At 54.5% G+C, this 20,370-nt stretch overlaps 1 protein-coding gene across 8 annotated transcripts in view; it reads left to right on the top strand.

Annotated features, from left to right (window-relative positions):
- The window catches only part of DCTN1 (dynactin subunit 1), a 29,484-nt gene extending 9,873 nt beyond the window's left edge, over positions 1-19,611 (top strand). Inside the window, exons 1-32 of one of the 8 annotated variants that reach the window (XM_044261439.1) lie at positions 910-1,217; positions 2,899-3,144; positions 3,410-3,488; positions 3,689-3,723; positions 4,433-4,453; positions 6,848-6,865; positions 8,238-8,258; positions 9,503-9,694; positions 10,036-10,233; positions 10,380-10,584; positions 10,661-10,739; positions 10,863-11,022; positions 11,135-11,239; positions 11,416-11,607; positions 11,695-11,811; positions 12,061-12,213; positions 12,815-12,975; positions 13,081-13,249; positions 13,513-13,581; positions 13,813-13,875; positions 13,987-14,136; positions 14,299-14,460; positions 14,543-14,674; positions 14,904-15,029; positions 15,276-15,418; positions 15,696-15,862; positions 17,156-17,170; positions 17,362-17,495; positions 17,610-17,802; positions 18,023-18,102; positions 18,639-18,728; positions 19,134-19,611. In XM_044261439.1, the coding sequence (XP_044117374.1) occupies positions 1,185-1,217; positions 2,899-3,144; positions 3,410-3,488; positions 3,689-3,723; positions 4,433-4,453; positions 6,848-6,865; positions 8,238-8,258; positions 9,503-9,694; positions 10,036-10,233; positions 10,380-10,584; positions 10,661-10,739; positions 10,863-11,022; positions 11,135-11,239; positions 11,416-11,607; positions 11,695-11,811; positions 12,061-12,213; positions 12,815-12,975; positions 13,081-13,249; positions 13,513-13,581; positions 13,813-13,875; positions 13,987-14,136; positions 14,299-14,460; positions 14,543-14,674; positions 14,904-15,029; positions 15,276-15,418; positions 15,696-15,862; positions 17,156-17,170; positions 17,362-17,495; positions 17,610-17,802; positions 18,023-18,102; positions 18,639-18,728; positions 19,134-19,271 (3,846 nt within the window). In that variant the 5' untranslated portion in view covers positions 910-1,184 and the 3' untranslated portion in view covers positions 19,272-19,611. Of the gene's footprint in view, positions 1-909; positions 1,218-2,898; positions 3,145-3,409; positions 3,489-3,688; positions 3,724-4,432; positions 4,454-6,481; positions 6,866-8,237; positions 8,259-9,502; positions 9,695-10,035; positions 10,234-10,379; positions 10,585-10,660; positions 10,740-10,862; positions 11,023-11,134; positions 11,240-11,415; positions 11,608-11,694; positions 11,812-12,060; positions 12,214-12,814; positions 12,976-13,080; positions 13,250-13,512; positions 13,582-13,812; positions 13,876-13,986; positions 14,137-14,298; positions 14,461-14,542; positions 14,675-14,903; positions 15,030-15,275; positions 15,419-15,695; positions 15,863-17,155; positions 17,171-17,361; positions 17,496-17,609; positions 17,803-18,022; positions 18,103-18,638; positions 18,729-19,133 lie in introns of those variants that run through there. The other 7 variants (XM_044261443.1, XM_044261442.1, XM_044261440.1 and 4 more) reach the window with 7 other exon arrangements.
- Positions 19,612-20,370: the final 759 nt, after the last annotated feature.

The following is a 20,370-nucleotide window of genomic DNA, read 5'->3' as shown; positions in this document are numbered from 1 at the left end:
CAGGGAGCCTGGTGTGCTGGCTGGTAGCCCATGTTAGATGGGTGAATGAACACAGAGGCATCGTGACATAGCCCTCTGGAGACCTCTCACTAGAATGCTTAATCTTATTAAATATTTATAATTATAAAAGTAATATGTGGCTATTACAGAAATTTGGTGATATATAGAAAAGAAACCATCTTGTTTTTTCTGTTAAGGAGGTGGCTGGGAAACCAAGAGTAAGTAAGGGGCAGGTGGTTGAGGTGGACTGGGCCTTGTGCTACAAGGGACATGTGGAGCTGTCTGCTCTTATTCATGCAGTTGAACCTGACAGTCTCGGGGTTTGAGCTTGGCCCTTTATAACAGCCAGAAGGGAGAAAGAGTCTGGCAACCTTTGCCAGTGTGGAGGAGAAGGTAGGTACTGGACTTGCTTTGCTGTATGAAGTTACCTCCATTACTGCCCTTCCTTTGCTGTGTGGTGTGCTGGGTCTGGCTGCTTCGGTCAAGTGTGTGAAATTGAAATCCAGACTAATTACATGGGTTTGGACCCTGAGTCTAGAGTTTAGAAGAAGGAGGGGGAAAGACGAGCCCTAGAAAGGGGTGTATGAGACCCTTACTTTGGCTGCATGGAGGCGGGTAGGGAGCTGATCTTGAAGTGTCCCTTGTTGCTTGTGGTCCTGCTGAGGCACATTGTGGGGGGAGGTGTTGGGGGTGGCAGCAGTGATGCTGAGGGGTGCAGACTAGGACAGTCAGGGCTGTGCTCCCAGCCCTGAACACTTAGGGTTTACTCTAGAGGTGATTGCTGAGGGTCTGTGGTGTGGGCGGAGCCCCAGCAAGTGCCAGCCTTGCTTGTCTGGCCCAGGTGAAGCAGGGGGGCACTAGGACCCAGAGGCTAACACGGTTCCTGACAAGTCTAGAGCAGCACTAGCGCAGAGTGAGACTCATCAGCTGGCAAGCAGGATTCGGTGTCTCTGGGTTCAGGAATCATCAGGCACCAGAGAGGACTTGCTCCTCAGCCCCCATCTCTGCCCCCATCCCTACCCCGGTAGGCCACCGAGTGAGGTCCATGGACTGGGGAGGGCCGTGCCTGACGGCTTCTGTGTCTGTCCATGAGGGCCTGGAGCCCTGACCCTCCTGCCTAGGTTTCTGCCTTTTCTCTCTGTCTTTGGCCCGCTGGGGGAGGGGGTAGAGGCCGGGTGAGCAACATGGCCCAGAGCAAGAGGCATATGTACAGCCGGGTAAGTGGTCCTTATCTGGGATGGCCCTGGGAGGGCTGCTGGAGAAGGCCTGGGTGCCTGTGGACACTGCTGTGGGGGCTGGGGAGACAGGCTGGGGCCACTCGCAGCAGGGACTGATGGTGTGAGGCTGGACGGGCCTCCTCTCCCAGTGTTGGGCCTTCAGTGGGGACTGGCAAAGCCTGACCTTTGACTCTAACTGGACCTCTGGCTAGAGGTTCCTGAGGGGATTGGACTATGCTGGGGACTCTCGGTGGGGTTGGTGGGTTAGAATGGCCTTACAGTGACGCCTTTCTTCAGAGCTGCTCTGTTGTTTGTCACTTGCTTTCTCTCTCTTCTGGTTGAGATTGAATCTGTACCCACTATTGTGTCCACCTGGTTTTGAGAGGCTTATTAGGGTTGGGAGGTTGAGGGAGTCTCTTTAGTTTGGGGCTAGTCCTGATGTCACTGTCAGTTTTTTTTAATTGTGAGATCCGTGAGAGCAACCGTACTGTCCCAGGTGTGATCTGGGGTCCTGAAGCCCCTGGGAGCTATAGCCTTATCTTCCTGGATGAGCTCTTAGGGGAAGGGATTTGGGGAGTGACAGGCTCTAGCAGGGCTCCCTTCTGAAGCCAAGTGGGAGCATCGGAGGGAGCCCTGTGGAATCTTCAGAACCAGGGAGTTACTTTCTCATGCCTCATTCATCTCTTTGCTATAAGGCCCCTGGTTCATGGAGCTGCTATTGCTAAAAATGGCTTAGGTGTGATTTTCTTCTAAACCATGGCCCTCTTTGGAAACCTAATTTCAGGTTGTGTCCTGTCATCACGGGTGTGTCAGAAGCTGAGAACTTCCAAAGGACAGTGTTTAGTCTATTCCTTTGCTTTGTCGATCCATGGGATGATAGCCACCCATTTGGACCACTGGGCAGAGTCTAGGGGACAGTGTAGGTCAGATCTGAGGTACCAGATTTACCTGGCCTTTGTTTTTCTTTTTATAGCAACACAATGTGGGGGAAGGATCTCTAGAGTTTGGGGTAGAGTTGCTAGGACAGGGCGCAGGCCAGGAGGAAGGGAACTCCTCCTGGTTGAATGGGCTTCAGTGAGGCATCTAGGAATGTCATGGTGGGTATGTGGATGGGGTGGGGGGAGTCGGGTCTGGAAGGAGTGATGGTGACTTAAGGGCTGGAAGGAGGCACAGTTGTGTACCTTTGAAAGAGAGAGGCCTAAGAGAGCTGGTTGACCACAGGGAAGACAGACAGCAGTGGGAGTAGAATAGGATCCTGTGGGGTCACCTGTGAGTCACCTGTCTTCTCAGCTTAAGCACCTGAGTCAGGGCACTGGGTTTTGGAGAGCCTGGTCTCAATTGAGTTATTCACTTGAGCTTCATTTCCCTCCTTGGGGGCAGTGCTCCTGAGACACTGACATTCACAGTTCTGTCATTGAATTCTGATTTGTTATAAAATTTAAATATAAACTCTTAAAAAAATGTAGCAGATTCCAAAGGAGTTTGGAGAAGTCTTAGAACATCACCAGTACTTTTCAGAAGGGAATTTGGGACCCACTTCACCCTGAAAGTGGGGTTCAGGGAAGTGACTTCTTGTCCTTTTTCAATCCAGGATCCTGACTAAGGCCTTTCTGGTGCATTAGGCTGCTACCCTTGACCTGAGGCCTTTAACTGCATATGCTTGCACGTGTCTTTCTTTCAGACACCCAGTGGCAGCAGAATGAGTGCAGAGGCAAGTGCCCGGCCTCTGCGAGTGGGCTCCCGGGTGGAGGTGATTGGAAAAGGCCACCGAGGCACTGTGGCCTATGTCGGAGCCACACTCTTTGCCACTGGCAAATGGGTCGGCGTGATCCTGGATGAAGCAAAGGGCAAGAATGATGGAACTGTCCAAGGCAGGAAGTACTTCACTTGTGATGAAGGGCACGGCATCTTTGTGCGTCAGTCCCAGGTACCTCTACCCTGTTTCGAGTGTGTGTGTGTGCACATGCTCTGTCGCTTGTGCAGCTTTTGTGTGAGGCTCCCTTTTCCTGGGCATGAGTGTACATCTCTGGTTGAGAGAGTGGGAGGTAGCGGGGGAGGGAAGATTGGGCACCCATCCTTATGTCCATCCTTATGGAAGCTGCCCTGTACCCCAGGCTTGCTTGGGGTGTGGGGTGGGGGCAGATCACAGCCATCCTTGATCTGACTATATTGAGTCTGTTCTCTGGCTTCAGATCCAGGTATTTGAAGATGGAGCAGATACTACTTCCCCAGAGACACCGGATTCTTCTGCCTCAAAGGTCCTCAAAAGAGGTAACAGCCACTCAGTTAAGTTGCCTTCCCACATCCAGAAGTCCACAGGACTTCTGCCCAGAATACAGGGCCACAGTGGTTCATGAGATTTTTCCGTCACTACCATATTCCCTTGTTACATCTCTTCTACCCCACCAGGATGGTCTCTGCCCCCACCCCTCTATACAAACACACAATTTATTTCTGCTTACTTTCTACAGAGGGAACGGACTCAACTGCAAAGACCAGCAAACTGGTGAGTGGTTGGGGATGGGAGTGGAGAGTAAGAGAGAGAAAGAGGGGAAGGAGAAAGAGGAGGGAGACCACTCTTAGGCAGGTAGAAATAGTAGGTGAGTAAATGGAGTTAAGCCTTCCTGTCTCCAACGTCCTTGAGAAGGAAGTTTTCTGGGTGTGAGTTGCTGCTTTAGGGGTAGAATAAAGGTGGTAGCAGGGAAGAACTGTTAGGGCCCAGAAGTTTAGGGTCAAATGGGGCCAAGGCCAGGGGTGACAGGAAAGACAGGTCTGACCCTAGTAGTGCTATTGCCAGCTTCCTACCTTTTGGTACCCAAGACTGCCAGGCTGTTAAAGGTCAGAGGGTAGGGGTAAGGTGAAAACTAGAAGAAGTTTTGTGAGCACTTGTCCTGCTCACAAGTGAATGATAAGGAGCCAGCCCCACTGCTGCCTGTTTTAGGCTGTATGCAGAGGCCCTGTTCTAATTCTCCGCTGCTCTGCACAGGGTATGTGTGGTGGGGATTCAGACCCTCCAGCTTCTCTGGATCAGGGTGTGGACATCCTGGAAGCTGATCCTTCAGGGATCTCACTTACCCAGGAGTTGGTAGTGACCTGACTCTCCCCTTTACTTACGTGTACCTGAGTTGGTCTCAACACCTCCCCCAGGATGTCTGGCCAGCTTGCACACTGTGATGTCTGTTCTCTAACTCTCCCCTTTCCTACTCCTCATGCAGCGGGGACTGAAGCCTAAGAAGGTGGTGTGTTTACTATTTGTGCCTGGGTGGGTGAGGGCCATGAGCCCCCTCCCCAGCTGTCCTGCATGACCTTGGGCTGCTGCATGCATGTTTGTGTGACCTTGGGGCTGGGATGGCCAGAGGAAATGGCGGCCTTGGCTTTCAGGGTTCTTTTGAGGGATGCAAGGATATCAGGCTTAGTGTCCAGGGTCAGGTGGTGCTCATTGGAGATGACCGCTGCACCTACTTGTCCCCCTCCCCACTGCCTTAGGACTTCTAGTCAGAGACTCCAGACATTCAACTGTAAATGTAAAGCAGTAACATGGAGTAGGGCATTTACTGGGTTACACTCAGTTTCAGTCTGAGTTTGGGGGCAGTGGGAGGAAACACAGAGGTTGGGAGTGGAGAAAGTACCAAACGAGATGATTGGGCAAGGAGCAGGAGGCCAGGGAGCAGAGCACAGGAAGAACAGTCCTGAGTTAGAAGGCCTGAGTGTCCGTGTGTCTGTTTCTGGGCGGGCGCTAGCTGTGGATGCCCACCCTCACCCTGCTCTATCAGTCTTTCCCTACCTCTTCATGCCTCTGGTGCTGCACTTGCGGCCGCCTCCCACCCCTTGCGGCCTTCCATCAACCATCATTGTGTGGGGCTCAACTCTGCCACCCCCAGACTCTTTTTAAACTTTGAAGTCACTGCCGTGACCACTTCCTCACACCAGCCCGTGTCTTGGGCCTGTGCCCAAGCTATCTCTGAGTTGCATGTGCCTGTCTGACCTGTATGTCCTGTGCCATATGTGTGGTTCTGTGACTTCCTTGTTGCCAGCTGTCTCAGGCCCTTCTGACCTGCATGAAGAGTTACTGGATTGGGCCAGTGGGTGGGGAGAGGAAAACCTCTTTTCCACTCCTGGTTGTTGATGGGTCCTCACTCTGGAGTCTTGTCATGGAAAAGACCACATTCTGGTGCTTGCCTTGAGGTCCTGGCTTGGGTGGGAGTGGGGATATGAGAAGGAAAATAATGCTGTAAAAGGGTGCTGAGCCCATTACAAGGTTATAGAAACTTGGGCTTTTCCCAGGGTTATTGACTTCTGGTTGGGGCTCCCAGTCTTGCCTCAGGCCCCTGCATAGAGAAGAGCATGGACCTGCAGTCTGATATCCATGGAGGACTTCTCACCACAGGGGGACCTGACCCTGGGCAGGGCCTGAGCTGTGTCCGAAAGTGGGGGTTTTGGCGTCTGCCTGGGGAAATGTGGCAAAGCCCAGCCTAGGCTGCCTTCCTTGCTCCTGTACAAAGTGCCAGTCAAATAGTCAAGTCCCCAGCCAGGTCGTCATCTCCAGTGGTTCTTGCACAGCAGAACACCTAGTCCAGGGCCCTGCTCTCACCCCCCGGGGGGAACAGGGGGCTAGCACCAGAACAACAACAACAACAAAAGGAACTTTGAGGGGGAGGGCAGAAGAGAATCCAGATGTCTCTGCAAGGTGCCCAGTCCCTTCTGGAAGGTCTTTAGAGACAGGCTTTAACCTGCCTGTAACCAGGGGAGGTTTGGGAGAGGAGCGAAACAGTCATTATTAGAGCTGCTGCTGAGTGTTTCCTGGGGTTTCTTATTGTCAATGTATGCCCCTCAGAGCGGATGCTGTCACAGAAGGGGTATTCTGGGTGCCTGTGCCTCATGAGAGACCAACCCTAAGGGTGTTGTCCTTGTGTATAAGAGACAAGTGGAGTTAATGGGGCTGTGGACAGAGGGGAGTGTCTGAGAGGGGCTGGTGGAGCAGTGAGGCTCTGTTCCCCTGCCCAGTCATGCCTCAGCCCCAGAGAGTACCATTTCTGCGATGGTCCCTAGCCCAGTTTTTTGGAACAGACTCTTGGGGATGGGGGTGGGAGGAGGGAAGGGGAGGGAGGAGTCAGAACCTGTTCCACGGAGGCAGAAGCAGGGCGGGTTCTGCGCCGGACTTTGTCCAGTCCTGTGGAGGAGGAGGAGCCAGCAGAGCCCGGCAGTTGCTAGGAGACCAAGGAGCAGTGGCTCCACCCCCACAGATCAGAGGAGGGTGGGTGCATGACGTCAGGTGGAGCTGGTGCTGCGGCCACTGAGGCTGCCATCAGCCTTAGCTGGTGAACTGGGCCGGGCTCCTCTCCGGTGCCTGCTGCCTGCCGGAGCCTGGCTGTCCCACTGCGCACCTGCGGGGGCTTCTGCGACTGAGCCACAGCCATTTTGCGGGCCGGGAAGCCGGCCTGCCGGGAAGCTGAGGCTGCATTGTTGGGATTTGATGCACTAATCTCCTGTCTCCGCCGCCTTTCCCTCTGTTCGGTCTCTTTCCCTCCCTCCCTTCGTCTGTCCTTCCTCTGTGTGTTTGTCCATCCTCCTCTGTCCCTCCTTCTCTTTCCTCTCCTGGCTTTCTTTGGTTTTCTGCAATGATGAGACAGGCACCGACAGCCCGAAAGGTACTCTTGCTTGCTCTGGTCCTGCTGCCGGGTTGCCAGGGCGATGGTGGCAGCAGGCTGCTGGGGTGGGGGTGGGGGCTGATTGACTTCATCTGTCTACCTGGTTGGGGGAGGAGGGTAGGGATGTGGAGGGGGAGGGAGAGGTGTGTGTCACTGCCATGGCCCACATACTGGGCATTTGTTCTCTGCTTTGGGCTCTGACTGTGTGTTCTGGGCCTTGTACCCAGTGGCCTCACAGCCTTGGGCTTTAGGCAGGTTTTGCAGCAAACTGGCTCTGGGAGTTTCCTGTGAGAGGTTATGGGGAAGCAGGTCCCGGTGTCTCCATGCCTCTAGCAGGCCGACCTCACCCTTATCCTTTGCTAGGATGCCTCTTGGTTGTACTCTCAGCATCCCTTCTCCACCAGGGTTTGTATTAAAGGGCTTTTCCAGGGTGGGATGGGGACCCTAGAGTAGTTTTTGACCCACAACTATGGAGGCTCAGCTCAGGGTAGGAGGGGTGGGGTTTGCTCTCCTTAGACTCAGTGTCTTCTAGAGGTAGGGTCCAATCCAAATCTGTTTTTGCTGTTTTGCTGTAAGATACTGGGTAGCAGGAATACAATTTGGAATTTGGGATTAATCATCTATTTTTGTTTAGGGCACTAGTTTCTCTATGCTGCTGCCTACCCCCACGTCCTTTCTTGCAGCTGGGTGGGGTTACTTTGCTGAGCTCTGGGTTCTGGTTAATGCAGTATTCATGGTCCTGACACCTGAGCCCTTCGCCCTAGGGATGGGGACTGCTGCAGGATCTGGTCCTGGGTGAGGGGAAGACAGCAGCGCTGTTTTGCCCAAGGGGCCTGAGCACCCCCCTGCTGGGGTCATATCACTCACTTCTGGGCTTCTAGCATCACTCTGGTCACATGGTATTACTAGGGGGTCTTCTGTGCAGTCTGGCAGTTGAAGGAAGGGGCTGACCTGGGAAAGTCCTTGGGAGTGGTGGGTGGGCGGGGCCTCTGGCTCTGGGCTGGAGTGCAAGAAGGACGGTCTCTGGGGACCTCCACCAGCTGCTGCCTTTGGTCTCCTGTGGCTCAGCCTAGGAGATGGGGATTTCTGGGATCTTCAGGGTACTTGAAGGGGTGAGGTCTGCAGGGGTTGGGCATAAATGGGGCAAGGAGCCAATGGAGAATAGGATTCTGAGGTCCTGGAGTAGAACGAAGGTGATTCACTGGAGGGAGAAGGGGATGGGGTGGGGATGGGAGTGGGGAGGCAGCTAACTGTAATCCCATTCCTGGTACTTCTTCTGCTCTCATTGCTGTCCTTTCTGCTGTCTGTCTTTCTGCCATTATCCTTTCTTTCCTGACTCCTCCTCCTCCTCTGGCTCCTGTTGCCTGTCCAGACCACAACTCGGCGGCCCAAGGTGAGAAAAAACAAAGGCCTCTGTACATGCCACTGCTGAGTGTAGACTCACATTTCAGGCATGTGCTTGTGTGTGGACATGTGTGTGAACAAGTTAAAGGTGGTCGCAGTGCATCCTGGGTTCTCTTTTTCGGGGGAGTAAGGGGACTTCAGGTGGTGACAGGTCTCTCCTGGGAAAATGACTTCTGACTCTTAGGAGGTTATCTGAGCCAGTAGCCTGAATGCAGACAGGAAATGAGAGTGGTTGTGGTCAGTCAGGGCCGGCTTTCTTGAAGAAGGGCATTTTGACTAGTTTTTTGGTGCGTGAGTAGGGGTAGAAGTTAGAAGAAAGGTGAAGAAGAACTTGTCTGTGTCAGGGGATAAGGACCTGGGGTTATCTGTGGGTAGCATATGAATTCTGATTGTCAGCCCATCAGGAGAACTTCAGGGCTCAGTACTGCAAGAGAGAGCACTGGGCAGGCCTGTCTGCTACTGGGCCTGGGGCTCCAGGGAGCTCTGCCCCAGCCCCACGGGGCCCTGGGTAAATGTTGCCTGGTTAGAGCCCCTTTGTCTTGTGGGAGGGAGATGACAGAAGGTTGGCACTACTGACTATGTTTCAGAGGGGAGCCTAGGAGTACAACTTTCACTCTGGCCCTTTTACCTGAAGGGTCCCCTAAAGTAGATCAAGGGAGGGAGAATCATCTCAACTCCCAAAGAGTGGCATATAGAGCTTGGTACCCCCACTTTTAGCCCAGCCTTCTCTGGGAATATGAAAGTTAGAGAACAAACTCCAATTTGTTCTTTTGCTCTGGGAATGACATTGAGGCACTTTTTCTTCCTGGGGGAGGAGGGTACAGGCCCAGAACAACAGTAGAACTGGGAGTATTAAGAAATTGCTATAATGATCACAACTGGGTCACAGAGGGGAGGACTGGGGAGTAAGGGATTCTGCTCTAAGGGGGTAGTGCCAGAACTGGGAGGAATGTGGGGTCAGTGCCAAGTGAGAAGCATTATAATCTTATGTCTTCTATCACTTCCTCCCTCTCTCCTCTGCCCGCCTCCTGCCTCCCCCGTCCTTTGTCACTGTCTCTGACTCTGTGTCATTTTTCCTTTCCCCTTCACTCTGCTTCTCTGTTCTCACTGTGCTTTGATACTCTCTCACTGCCTCTTTCCTTCTCTACCTCCTTCCCTTGGCGGATTCTCATATCTTCTCACAATCCTCCACCCCCGTTCTTTTCCTGGCTTGCCCCTGCCCTTTCTGAATAGCCCACCCGCCCGGCCAGTACTGGGGTGGCTGGGGCCAGTAGCTCCCTGGGCCCCTCTGGCTCAGCATCAGCAGGTGAGCTGAGCAGCAGTGAGCCCAGCACCCCGGCTCAGACGCCGCTGGCGGCACCCATCATCCCCACGCCGGCTCTCACCTCTCCTGGAGCAGCACCTCCACTGCCTTCCCCCTCCAAGGTAAGGACTGGGGTTGGAATGAAGAACTAAGACATGGAGGGCCTTTGACCCCAGGCAGGATCTTAGAAGTTTTCCAGAGGTCGGGAGAGACCCAGAATTTGGGTCTGAAGGGTGGGGACGCAGCATATGGTTCTGCCCTTGACTCAGCTACCTTTTCTTTTCTGCCCTTTTCCACACTTTTCCCTTCTGGACCCTCCTTTCTCAGATGTTTGTAGGCCACTTTTGCTTTTGACCTGGGGCTGGAAAGATGTTTGCGTACATTCCTGTGCTTTTGCTCCAGCTCAGCCTTGGTGGGGAGAAGGGGGAAGCTGTGTACCTACTGAGGGGTCTCTCCTTTGCAGGAGGAGGAGGGGCTGAGAGCCCAGGTACGAGACCTGGAGGAGAAACTGGAGACCCTGCGGTTGAAACGGGCAGAAGACAAGGCGAAACTAAAAGAGCTGGAGAAACATAAGATCCAGCTGGAGCAGGTGCAAGAATGGAAGAGCAAGATGCAGGAGCAGCAGGCAGACCTGCAGCGACGCCTCAAGGAGGCGCGGAAGGTGGGACTTCGGGGGAAGAGGTGGCTGGGGAGCTTGGGACCCAAGCTGGTGCACCGGACAGTAGGCTGAAGCCTGGAGTATCCCGTGAGAAAGGGTACATGAAGTGTCCCTCGCTGGTACTCCCTCCAAACTCCACCCCTCCTCAGGAAGCCAAGGAGGCCCTGGAGGCAAAGGAACGCTACATGGAGGAGATGGCTGATACTGCCGATGCTATTGAAATGGCCACTCTGGACAAGGAGATGGCCGAAGAGCGGGCCGAGTCCCTGCAGCAGGAGGTGGAGGCATTGAAGGAACGTGTGGATGAGCTCACCACTGACTTAGAGATCCTCAAAGCTGAGATAGAAGAGAAGGGTAAGGGGCCAGGAGCTGATGGGGGCCAGATGGTGGGGTTGGAACCATGTCTGAGAGTGTTAATGGTCTTCCCCAGGCTCAGATGGGGCAGCGTCCAGTTATCAGCTAAAGCAGCTCGAGGAGCAGAACGCCCGCCTGAAGGACGCCCTGGTGAGGTAGGGTCCCCGCCCTGCTTGGCTCCAGGCTCACTCTCCTTTCTCTAGATGCACGAGAGAGTGCCCATGGCCAGTGACTCGGACACAGCACTTCCTCCCTTCTCCCTCCCTGCTTCTCCACAGGATGCGGGATCTTTCTTCCTCTGAGAAGCAAGAGCATGTGAAACTCCAGAAGCTCATGGAGAAGAAGAACCAAGAGCTGGAAATTGTGAGGCAACAGCGGGAGCGTCTGCAGGAGGAGCTGAGCCAGGCAGAGAGCACCATCGATGAGCTCAAGGAGCAGGTCTGGGGAGCCCAGGCCCTCACCCAGGGGACCCCTCTCTTCAAAGGCCAGTGCCTCCTCTTTCTTGGTGACTTTCAGCAGCTCTTCCCCCCATTCCCTCCTTGTAACACAGGTGGATGCTGCTCTGGGTGCCGAGGAGATGGTGGAGATGCTAACAGACCGGAACCTGAATCTAGAAGAGAAAGTACGAGAGTTGAGAGAGACCGTGGGAGACTTGGTAAGAAAATAGACCCCTGACTTCCCGCCCTGTTAAAGGGTATTTGGAAGGCACTTGCTGAAAGAGGGACTGATATGACCTCTGACCTTTGAGCAGGCTGTGTGGTGAGTGGCCCACCCTGACCTGCTACCCTGACTCTGCCTTTCCTTTGCGCCTACTGCCTTGTGGCCTCCCAGGAAGCGATGAATGAGATGAACGATGAGCTGCAGGAGAATGCACGCGAGACAGAGCTGGAGCTGCGAGAGCAGCTGGACATGGCGGGCGCGCGGGTCCGGGAGGCCCAGAAGCGTGTGGAGGCAGCCCAGGAGACAGTCGCAGACTACCAGCAAACCATAAAGAAGTACCGCCAGCTGACCGCCCACCTTCAGGTGCCTGTGTACCCCCTGTTGTTCATCCACAATCACCCCGGGCTCCCTCGTGACCCAGCTGTGCCACATTGTCTCTCTCTCTCCTAGGATGTGAATCGGGAACTGACAAACCAGCAAGAAGCATCTGTGGAGAGGCAGCAGCAGCCACCCCCAGAGACTTTTGACTTCAAAATCAAGTTTGCTGAGACTAAGGCTCATGCCAAGGTCAGGGGAGTGGATAGGCCAGAGAGTGGGGCGTGTTGGGGCATCCAGACTGGCTGTGGCTATAGGCTGATCTGGCGTGGGGTTCTGGACTTCATGTGGCTGGGGGGTGGGGGGATGCTTTGCATGGTGGTCTGGAAGACTCCTCGCTAGGGCTTGTCCCAGAAGCAGGGGGCCTGGTGGAATGAGGCATGATAGTTCCGAGGCTCTCTCCAGCCTGGCTGAGAGCCCACCTTCCTGTCCACCTCACAGGCAATTGAGATGGAATTGAGGCAGATGGAGGTGGCCCAGGCCAACCGGCACATGTCCCTGCTGACGGCCTTCATGCCTGACAGCTTCCTTCGGCCGGGTGGCGACCATGACTGCGTCCTGGTGCTGCTGCTCATGCCTCGTCTCATTTGCAAGGTATGGCTGGTCCGTCTAATCACTTTCTGTGTAGCAGGCCCAGAGGATGCTGAGTGAAGATAGCAGTCAGTGTCCCTGCTCACAGAGTTTATCTTGTGGTGGAGGAATGCAGTGGGCCAAGTCGCAGATGCATGCACATTACAGATGCTGGGCTGTGAAGGGCAGGGGGCTTTTCTGAGACAGCGCTGCTGGGGCTCGGATTCAGGTGGGAGGGTGGCACCAAAGGAAGAACATTGGAACTGAGACCCAGAAGGTGACTAGGAGCTAGTGTGGGGGACGACCGTCAGGATAGGATTCAGGTGAAAGGGTAGTGGGCGCAGTAGCTTTAAGGCAGGAAAGAGCTTAGCCCCACTGGTTCACTACCCTTTCATCTCCACATCCCAAATCCTCACAACCTCTGGTAATCACATCATTATCCTTTCCCTCGGTGAGACTCCCTTGCCCACCTAAGAGCTGTTTCTGCTTTCCTCCTCCACATGTGTCCATGCGTTATCCCCCCACCCACCCTCCCGCCTAGTTGCTCAGTTTTGTGTCCTGTGTTCCTGAGTCTGTTCTCCATCCTCTGCTCTGAGCCCCAGGTCCCTGGTGCTTCTTCCCACAGGCAGAGCTGATCCGGAAGCAGGCCCAGGAGAAGTTTGAACTAAGCGAAAACTGTTCAGAGCGGCCCGGGCTCCGAGGAGCTGCAGGGGAGCAGCTGAGCTTTGCTGCTGGGCTGGTGTACTCGCTGAGTCTGTTGCAGGCCACCCTCCACCGCTACGAGCAGTAAGTGACCCCCGGCCCCTGCCCCGGGACCACTCGGCCAAGATTGGATGGAACTGAGAGTTCCTGGCAGGTCTTGGCCTCAGAGGACCCTTTTCTGGTCTCTAGCGCCCTCTCTCAGTGCAGCGTGGACGTGTATAAGAAGGTTGGCAGCCTCTACCCTGAGATGAGTGCCCATGAGCGCTCCTTGGATTTCCTCATTGAGCTATTACACAAGGATCAACTGGACGAGACTGTCAACGTAGAGCCTCTCACCAAGGCCATCAAGTACTACCAGGTCTGGGGCAAGAATTCAGGCTTGGCACAGCAGGGAGGGAAGGTTTCTTCTGCTGAGGCTGTTGCCAGTGTGGCCAAGGCTGTATTTCCTAGGCTGGCTGCTTAAGGTTTGGTTTGTTTCTAAACAGACTTGCCCAAGGATGCAGCTCCTTGGGGTCTCAGATTCTCTTATACCTCTGGAGTCCTGTGGTGACTGGGGCAGTTTGGGGAGAATTCTCCATCCTTCCAAGGTCTGAAAGCGGTCTGTTTGTCATTTCTCCTCAGCATCTGTATAGTATCCATCTTGCTGAACAGCCCGAGGACAGTACCATGCAGCTGGCTGACCACATTAAGGTGAGGTGTCTGGGCCAGTGCTTGAGCCCCTGTAAAGGTCAGCAGTGGGGGACATCAGGTCAAGAGACCTGGCCCTTGGGTGTCAGGTGTCCCATAAGACTGGACCAGTCATATCAGGGAAGCCAGAGAACCGACACCTTTGTTGGTGGAGAGGAGGGACTTGTTAGAAATAGCGATGGAGCAGAAGGGCTCCTGTTGGGGGCTGACAACCACACGCGTCTGTCCTTACAGTTCACCCAGAGTGCCCTGGACTGCATGAGCGTGGAGGTGGGACGGCTGCGTGCCTTCTTGCAGGTGAGAGCACAGCCAGGTCTTTTTCACTTCCTTTTCTTCATTAGTTTTCTTCACCTGCTCACCTCCAGCCCTAATGCTGTCTTGGTTCCCTATTTCTTGTTCCCTGAGTAGGGTGGCCAGGAGGCTTCAGATATTGCCCTTCTGCTCCGGGACCTGGAGACATCGTGCAGTGACATCCGCCAGTTCTGCAAGAAGATTCGAAGGCGAATGCCAGGGACAGATGCTCCTGGGATTCCAGCTGCACTGGCCTTTGGAGCACAGGTTTAGGGCAGCGAAGGGGGAAGGAAAGGAAGCTGAGTAGAAGCAGGAGGGGCCTAGAGTGTTGAGGTCTGCATCTGGTCAGGGAAAAAGAATGGTCTAGAGGTAGCTGGGAGCTCTGGCGCGGGACCTGGGGTGGGCTCCTGACTCTGAACTGTCGCACAGGTGTCGGACACGCTCCTAGACTGCAGGAAACACTTGACGTGGGTGGTGGCCGTGCTGCAGGAGGTGGCAGCTGCTGCTGCCCAGCTTATTGCCCCACTCGCAGAGAATGAGGGACTGCCTGTGGCTGCGCTGGAGGAGCTGGCTTTCAAAGCGAGCGAGCAGGTGGGCCGGGGTGGCTGGACAGAGGTAGTGGCAAAGTCCTGGGGCCAGTATGGGATTTTCACTGCTGCCCTTGCACCTGCAGATCTACGGGACCCCTTCTAGCAGCCCCTATGAGTGTCTGCGGCAGTCGAGCAACATCCTCATCAGTACCATGAACAAACTGGCCACAGCCATGCAGGAGGGCGAGTATGATGCAGAGCGGCCCCCCAGCAAGGTGGGTAGGGAGCTCTTTGGAGGTGCTCGAAGACCCCAGAGGAGCCAGACTTACAGAGTTGCTGCTGGTGGGGGAGGGCTGGGAGAAGGGAGAAGGTGGGAGAAGGGAATCTGGAGAGCACCACCCTGCTTGGAAGGCAAGGCTTTCCCTATGCCCATCTCTCTCTGGGAGGAGCACATTGGTGACTTCCTCTCCCCATTTCTGCCTTCTGCTCCCACCTGACCCTTAGCCTCCCCCAGTTGAGCTGAGGGCTGCAGCCCTTCGTGCAGAAATCACCGATGCTGAAGGCCTGGGCTTAAAGCTTGAAGATCGAGAGACAGTTATCAAGGAGTTGAAGAAGTCATTGAAAATCAAGGTGAGGGTGGAGGGTAGGCTCAGGATCTGCGGGGCCGGGAAATACTGCTGAGGTACAGGACAGCTTTGAGTGTTAGGGATCTCCTGGGACTGAAACTGGTTGGGGGTTGAGGGGAGAAGTGGCACCTGTGGTCAGTGGGGAGAGCACCTGGGGGCCCTTTGGAGCTTTCTGGTTCGTGGTCTGTCCCAGGTCCCTGGGGCCCATGAGAGGATGTAAGGGAACTAGACACTCTCTGTCCTTGTCCAGGGGGAGGAGCTGAGTGAGGCCAATGTGCGGCTAAGTCTCCTGGAGAAGAAGCTGGACAGTGCTGCCAAGGATGCAGATGAGCGCATCGAGAAAGTCCAGACTCGGCTGGAGGAGACGCAGGCACTGCTGCGGAAGAAGGAGAAGTCAGGCACTTTCCCTGCGTCCCTGCTTGTTCCACTCCTTCCTGCCGGCCGCTCTCCTAACCCCCCCCATTCCCCAGGCCCTCTCCGAGTGAGACTCTCCTCAGGGGAGATTCCATTTTCCCTCCCCCCTGCCAAGCCCATTGTGTCATCCCAGTTGGAGCATGTGCTGCTCCTGGCTCCTCATCAGCAGGGCTACTCTGAGGCCCTGTCAGGACTGAGAAGTAGGGCTGGCGCTCTGGGGAAGGGACCCTGCCCAAGCCCAGATTGTCTTCCACAGGGAGTTTGAGGAAACGATGGATGCACTCCAGGCTGACATTGACCAGCTAGAGGCAGAGAAGGCAGAACTAAAGCAGCGGCTGAACAACCAGTCGAAGCGCACGATCGAGGGGCTCCGGGGGCCCCCTCCCTCGGGTATTGCTACCCTGGTCTCTGGCATTGCTGGTGGTGAGTGCAGTGGGAGAGGCAGCGTTAGCCCAGAGGAGATTGAATGGCTTCCCTCCTGTCCTTGGCCTCAGTTTGATTTCTCACCCCCCCTTCCTGGATGTTTAGCCAGGAATGTGTTTGCCCGGTTTTGTTCTGTGAAAGCTTTTTACCAAGTTTTTACTTCTCCTGAAGATAATGCGCAGAGTCCCCCTGATCAAGGTGGGGCATTACTAGCTTGTCAGCGGAGCCCAGAATGACGACGACAATTAGACTCTAACAGATGTCCCTTTGGGTCTGGCCTTTCTGTGCCAGCCCAATATCCCAGACAGGCATCAGCCTGCAGCAGATTAGGCTAACTTTGCTGCTGTATCCAGCCATGCCTGATGCCTGATCTTGATTGCTCTTCTGCTTGCACTTTGTATTTCTCTCTACTGAGTTCTCGTGCCTTTATCCTGTGGAATGGCTGTCTTTTCCATTGCTGATTTCTCCCAGTTCCACTTGGGACTTGTGTTCTGACCTCTCTTTGGTCTCTAGTATGGTCAGGGCCCTTTACCTGGAGTTTTTCTGGTTCTGAAGCCCAGTCTCCCTAGTTTTCCAGGACCAAGGGGGTGTCCACTGCTGTGCTGGTTCTCATCTGCCCTGTAGTTTTTCAGTTTCTTTCTTACTTCCAAAAGACAGGCTCCTTGACCTGAAGCCCTCAGGATCTCTAGAGCTACCCTGCGATGCCTTTCTTGGGAGGTGACCGAGGACTTGTTGGCCTTGGACTTGTGTGGTATAGTTGGCTCCTGTTCCTTGGGCAAGGGGTCTTCAGAGTGACCACATTGTGTTGTAGCACAGGCTCTCTAAACCAATACTGGTTCTGATTCACAAAATTTCCCACTAAAAAAAGAGCATCTTTTGCCCCAGAATAATGGGGAACCCAAGGAGCAGGGAATGCAGCTGCACCTTCAACTTCAGCTTTGCTGCTGTGGAACAGTACGGGTGCAGACATCTTGGGGTCTCGGGAGCAATCCCTCTGCCCTTCTTAGAGATGGAATGTGAGGCAGGGAGCAGGAACACCTCCTGCCCCAAGTGCTCCCTCCAATGTGCACCCCCACTGCGGCTCTTCCTCATGCTTCGCTCCTCTTTCACACATACTTGCTCTTCCTAAAGGTGCAGAGAGCAGGGGCAGGTTCTTGTCGGAGGGGGAGTGAGGGTTCGGAACAGGTGTTGCTTTAGATTGTGTCCAGGATTCCTCTGGTGTGGCCCCTTAATCCCAAGTCCTAACTCATCTCTCCTCTCTTCCTGCTCCCCCATGGGCTATCCTGAGCACAGAAGAACAGCAGCGAGGTAGAGAGCCTCCCTGGTGGGGGTTTGCCAGGGCTGTGGGAAGTGGGTCTGGGGAAGCAGGGTAAGACTTCCCCCTTGGGAGCAACCAGGACTGGAGGTGGGAGTGGATAATGAAAGGGGATGAGCAAGGATGGGGCCCATCTTCCACCCTCTCCGCTTGGGGCTGATGACATTGGTCTTGGTACACACAGGAGGTGCCCCTGGGCAGGCTCCAGGATCTGTGCCAGGCCCTGGGCTGGTGAAGGACTCACCACTGCTGCTTCAGCAGATCTCTGCCATGAGGCTGCACATCTCCCAGCTCCAGCATGAGAATAGCATCCTGAAGGTGAGGGGGTCACAGGAATGACTGGGGTGCAGATGGAGTCCACCTGCCCCATTGATGATAGATGGCAGGGCCTTCTGTTGCTTCTCACCACCATTCCTCTTCTTCCCCCCACAGGGAGCCCAGATGAAGGCATCTTTAGCAGCCCTGCCCCCTCTGCATGTGGCAAAGCTCTCCCCCTCACCTCACGAGGGCCCTGACAGTGAACTAGCAGCTGGTGTGCTGTATCGTAAGACCAGCCAGCTGTTGGAGACGTTGAATCAACTGAGCACACACACCCACGTAGTAGATATCACTCGTTCCAGCCCTGGTATGGACCCATCAACCCATGAAATGAGTAACATACCGCCCTCCCTTTGCCCCAGGCTGTAACCCCTACCCAGGCATGTGCCATATGGTAGAGCCTCTTCCTAGCATTGCATTCTGGCTTTGGTGCTTGGTTGGCTTGATTCATCCATTCTCTTACGGACCTGCTCCGTGAGAGGGTCTACTGGGCCTTGATGGGCCTCACTAGCCTGCCTTTCCCACAGCTGCCAAGAGCCCGTCGGCCCAGCTCCTGGAGCAGGTGGCTCAGCTCAAGTCCTTAAGTGACACCATCGAGAAACTCAAGGTTAGCTCAGACCCTACTCTTCCTTGGTCTGCAGAGTTTGCTTCATAACATTCCCTGCTGGAGCCCTTAGTACATTTGTTTCCTTGGGCACTCTCAGAGTTTCTCTGGGCCCAGCCCTGTGCTAGACAGCACATTGGGGAGGAGGTGGAGGGCAAGGCAGGGTTCCTGTCTTAGAAGCTCACTGTCTTGGTGCAAATAGAAGATAGATTCTCATCAACAAATTGGGTTGAGCTAGGATCATCTTTAGGGCGTGGGGTTCGGGTGCAGATTCTTTAGTGCTGAGATCACTGGGGGGTAGAATGGTTGGGGGTGGCTTCCCAGAGGCTGAGAGTCTGAGTCAGGCTTTAAAGGATAAATGTCTGTAAAGTAAGGATGTTGGATAGGGATGGGGTTGGAGGTGAGAGCAAAAGTACGGTGACAGGACCAGGTCCCTGCTCCTCCTGATCCTGGCGTCCCTGTGAAACCAGGGAGATTCTGGGCTAGCCTGGGCAGGGGGTGTTGTTGCTTTAATGAATCCTTGTTCTCCTCCTTGCCAGGATGAGGTCCTTAAGGAGACCGTATCTCAGCGCCCTGGAGCCACAGTCCCCACTGACTTTGCCATCTTCCCTTCATCAGCCTTCCTTAGGGTAAGAGGGAGAATGAGGAGAATTGAGGCCTCAGGTGGGTCCTTCCCTCTTCTCCAGAATATGAAGCAGCCTTTGGGGGCTCAGGTCAAAACAACTGCACATCCTGAGTTAACTGACCAAGTCTTACTCGTAAGCAATTCAGATGTGCTTGCAGTGCTTCCAGAAATCCCAGTATTTTAGCAGTTGAACATCTTCTATGACTTTTGACACCCGGAGAGGCTCAGAACTCTCTTGATAGACTCTGTACCCCAATTCTGATTTGGAATATGTGGTCACCATAGTCTAGGAGCTCCAAAGTCTGTCTCATGGGGGCTGCCTTTGTCCCAGTGCTCAGGGTCCCTGTCAGTGGCACACAGCTCAGGTGAACCTCTGACCTGGGGACCTCTTCCCCTTGCCAACTCCCAGGCCAAGGAGGAGCAGCAAGACGACACGGTCTACATGGGCAAAGTGACCTTCTCGTGCGCAGCTGGCCTTGGACAGCGACACCGGCTGGTGCTGACCCAGGAGCAGCTGCACCAGCTTCATGGTCGCCTCATCTCCTAAGTGCTCCTTCCACCCCATGCACTTCTACCCTCCGCCCTCCTGGTGCCACTCCGCCTGACGCACAGCCGCCTCAGCTAGTCCCCATTGTAGAACTGTGTGCATAGCTGTTGCTGCCCTGTTCAGCTTTATTTCCACCTGTCAGTGCCCTGCCCCTGCCCCTTGACTTGGGTTCCCCTATTTCCATTCCTTGGCCTCTGCCAGGATTTGCTGTTCAGCTGCTCCCTCCTTCCTGAGGGGCCTCAGGGCATGTGGGGGGTAGGCTGAGACCCCACCACCAAAGGTTCAGTGAGGTCCCCCTGATAGAGGACTTCACCCCTTGATTAAAGCAACTTCTGCTTCAGTGCTTTCTGTGTGGTGTTGGCTGTGGGACTTGGGCCTTTTGGTTCAGAGCAGGAGTGGAGGAGAAGGGATGCTGAGGAGGCTTTGGCTGTGCCAGATTTGAAGGTCCCTCTCTGTAGAGACCAGTGGAACGTCATGCCCCTAACACTCATGTGCATGGAGTTACTGTGAACAAGGGATAAAGGGCTAGACCAGGTGCTTGGCACCCAAGTTCTTTATGGAGTTAGGGGAGCAAGGACTTAGGGTCAGCCACCCTACTCCATGCATCTGTCAGCCAGTTCCCACTCAGAGCAGAGGGACCTTTCCAGAATGCAAACTGGGCCATGTTATTCCCTGCTTTAAATCCTGAAATGGTTCTTCCAACTAAAATTTCTAATTTAAATAAAATCCTGAAGTCTTTTTTCTCTAAGTATCTAGAGATACCTTAAATTCACTAGAAGTGCACACAAGGCCATCTGTGTACTGGGTCTTGCCCACCTCTCCAGCCTCTCACGGGGTTACTTGTCCACCTGTGCCTTGTGGTTTTCCCTTAGTGAATCCCTGCAGTTGCTTTGGCGCCCTGTGCTCTCTCAGGCTCCTTTCCGCTGTCCAGAATGCCAGCCACCTCCTGCCCTCTGCTCCCCCTGCGTGCCCCACCCCTACTCAGCTGACATCCTGTTCATTTATTAAGACAGCCCTGGCATTGCCGCCTTAGGAAATATCCAATTCTGTAGCCTCTTGGGTGCTTCCGTACTGGAGGGAGTAGAGAATGTGAACGTTT

Source organism: Neovison vison, chromosome 8 (genome assembly GCF_020171115.1).
Source record: "Neovison vison isolate M4711 chromosome 8, ASM_NN_V1, whole genome shotgun sequence".
Lineage (NCBI taxonomy): Eukaryota > Metazoa > Chordata > Mammalia > Carnivora > Mustelidae > Neogale > Neogale vison.
Note: the sequence above shows the minus strand (reverse complement) of the source record. Positions and strands in the feature narration are given on the sequence as shown.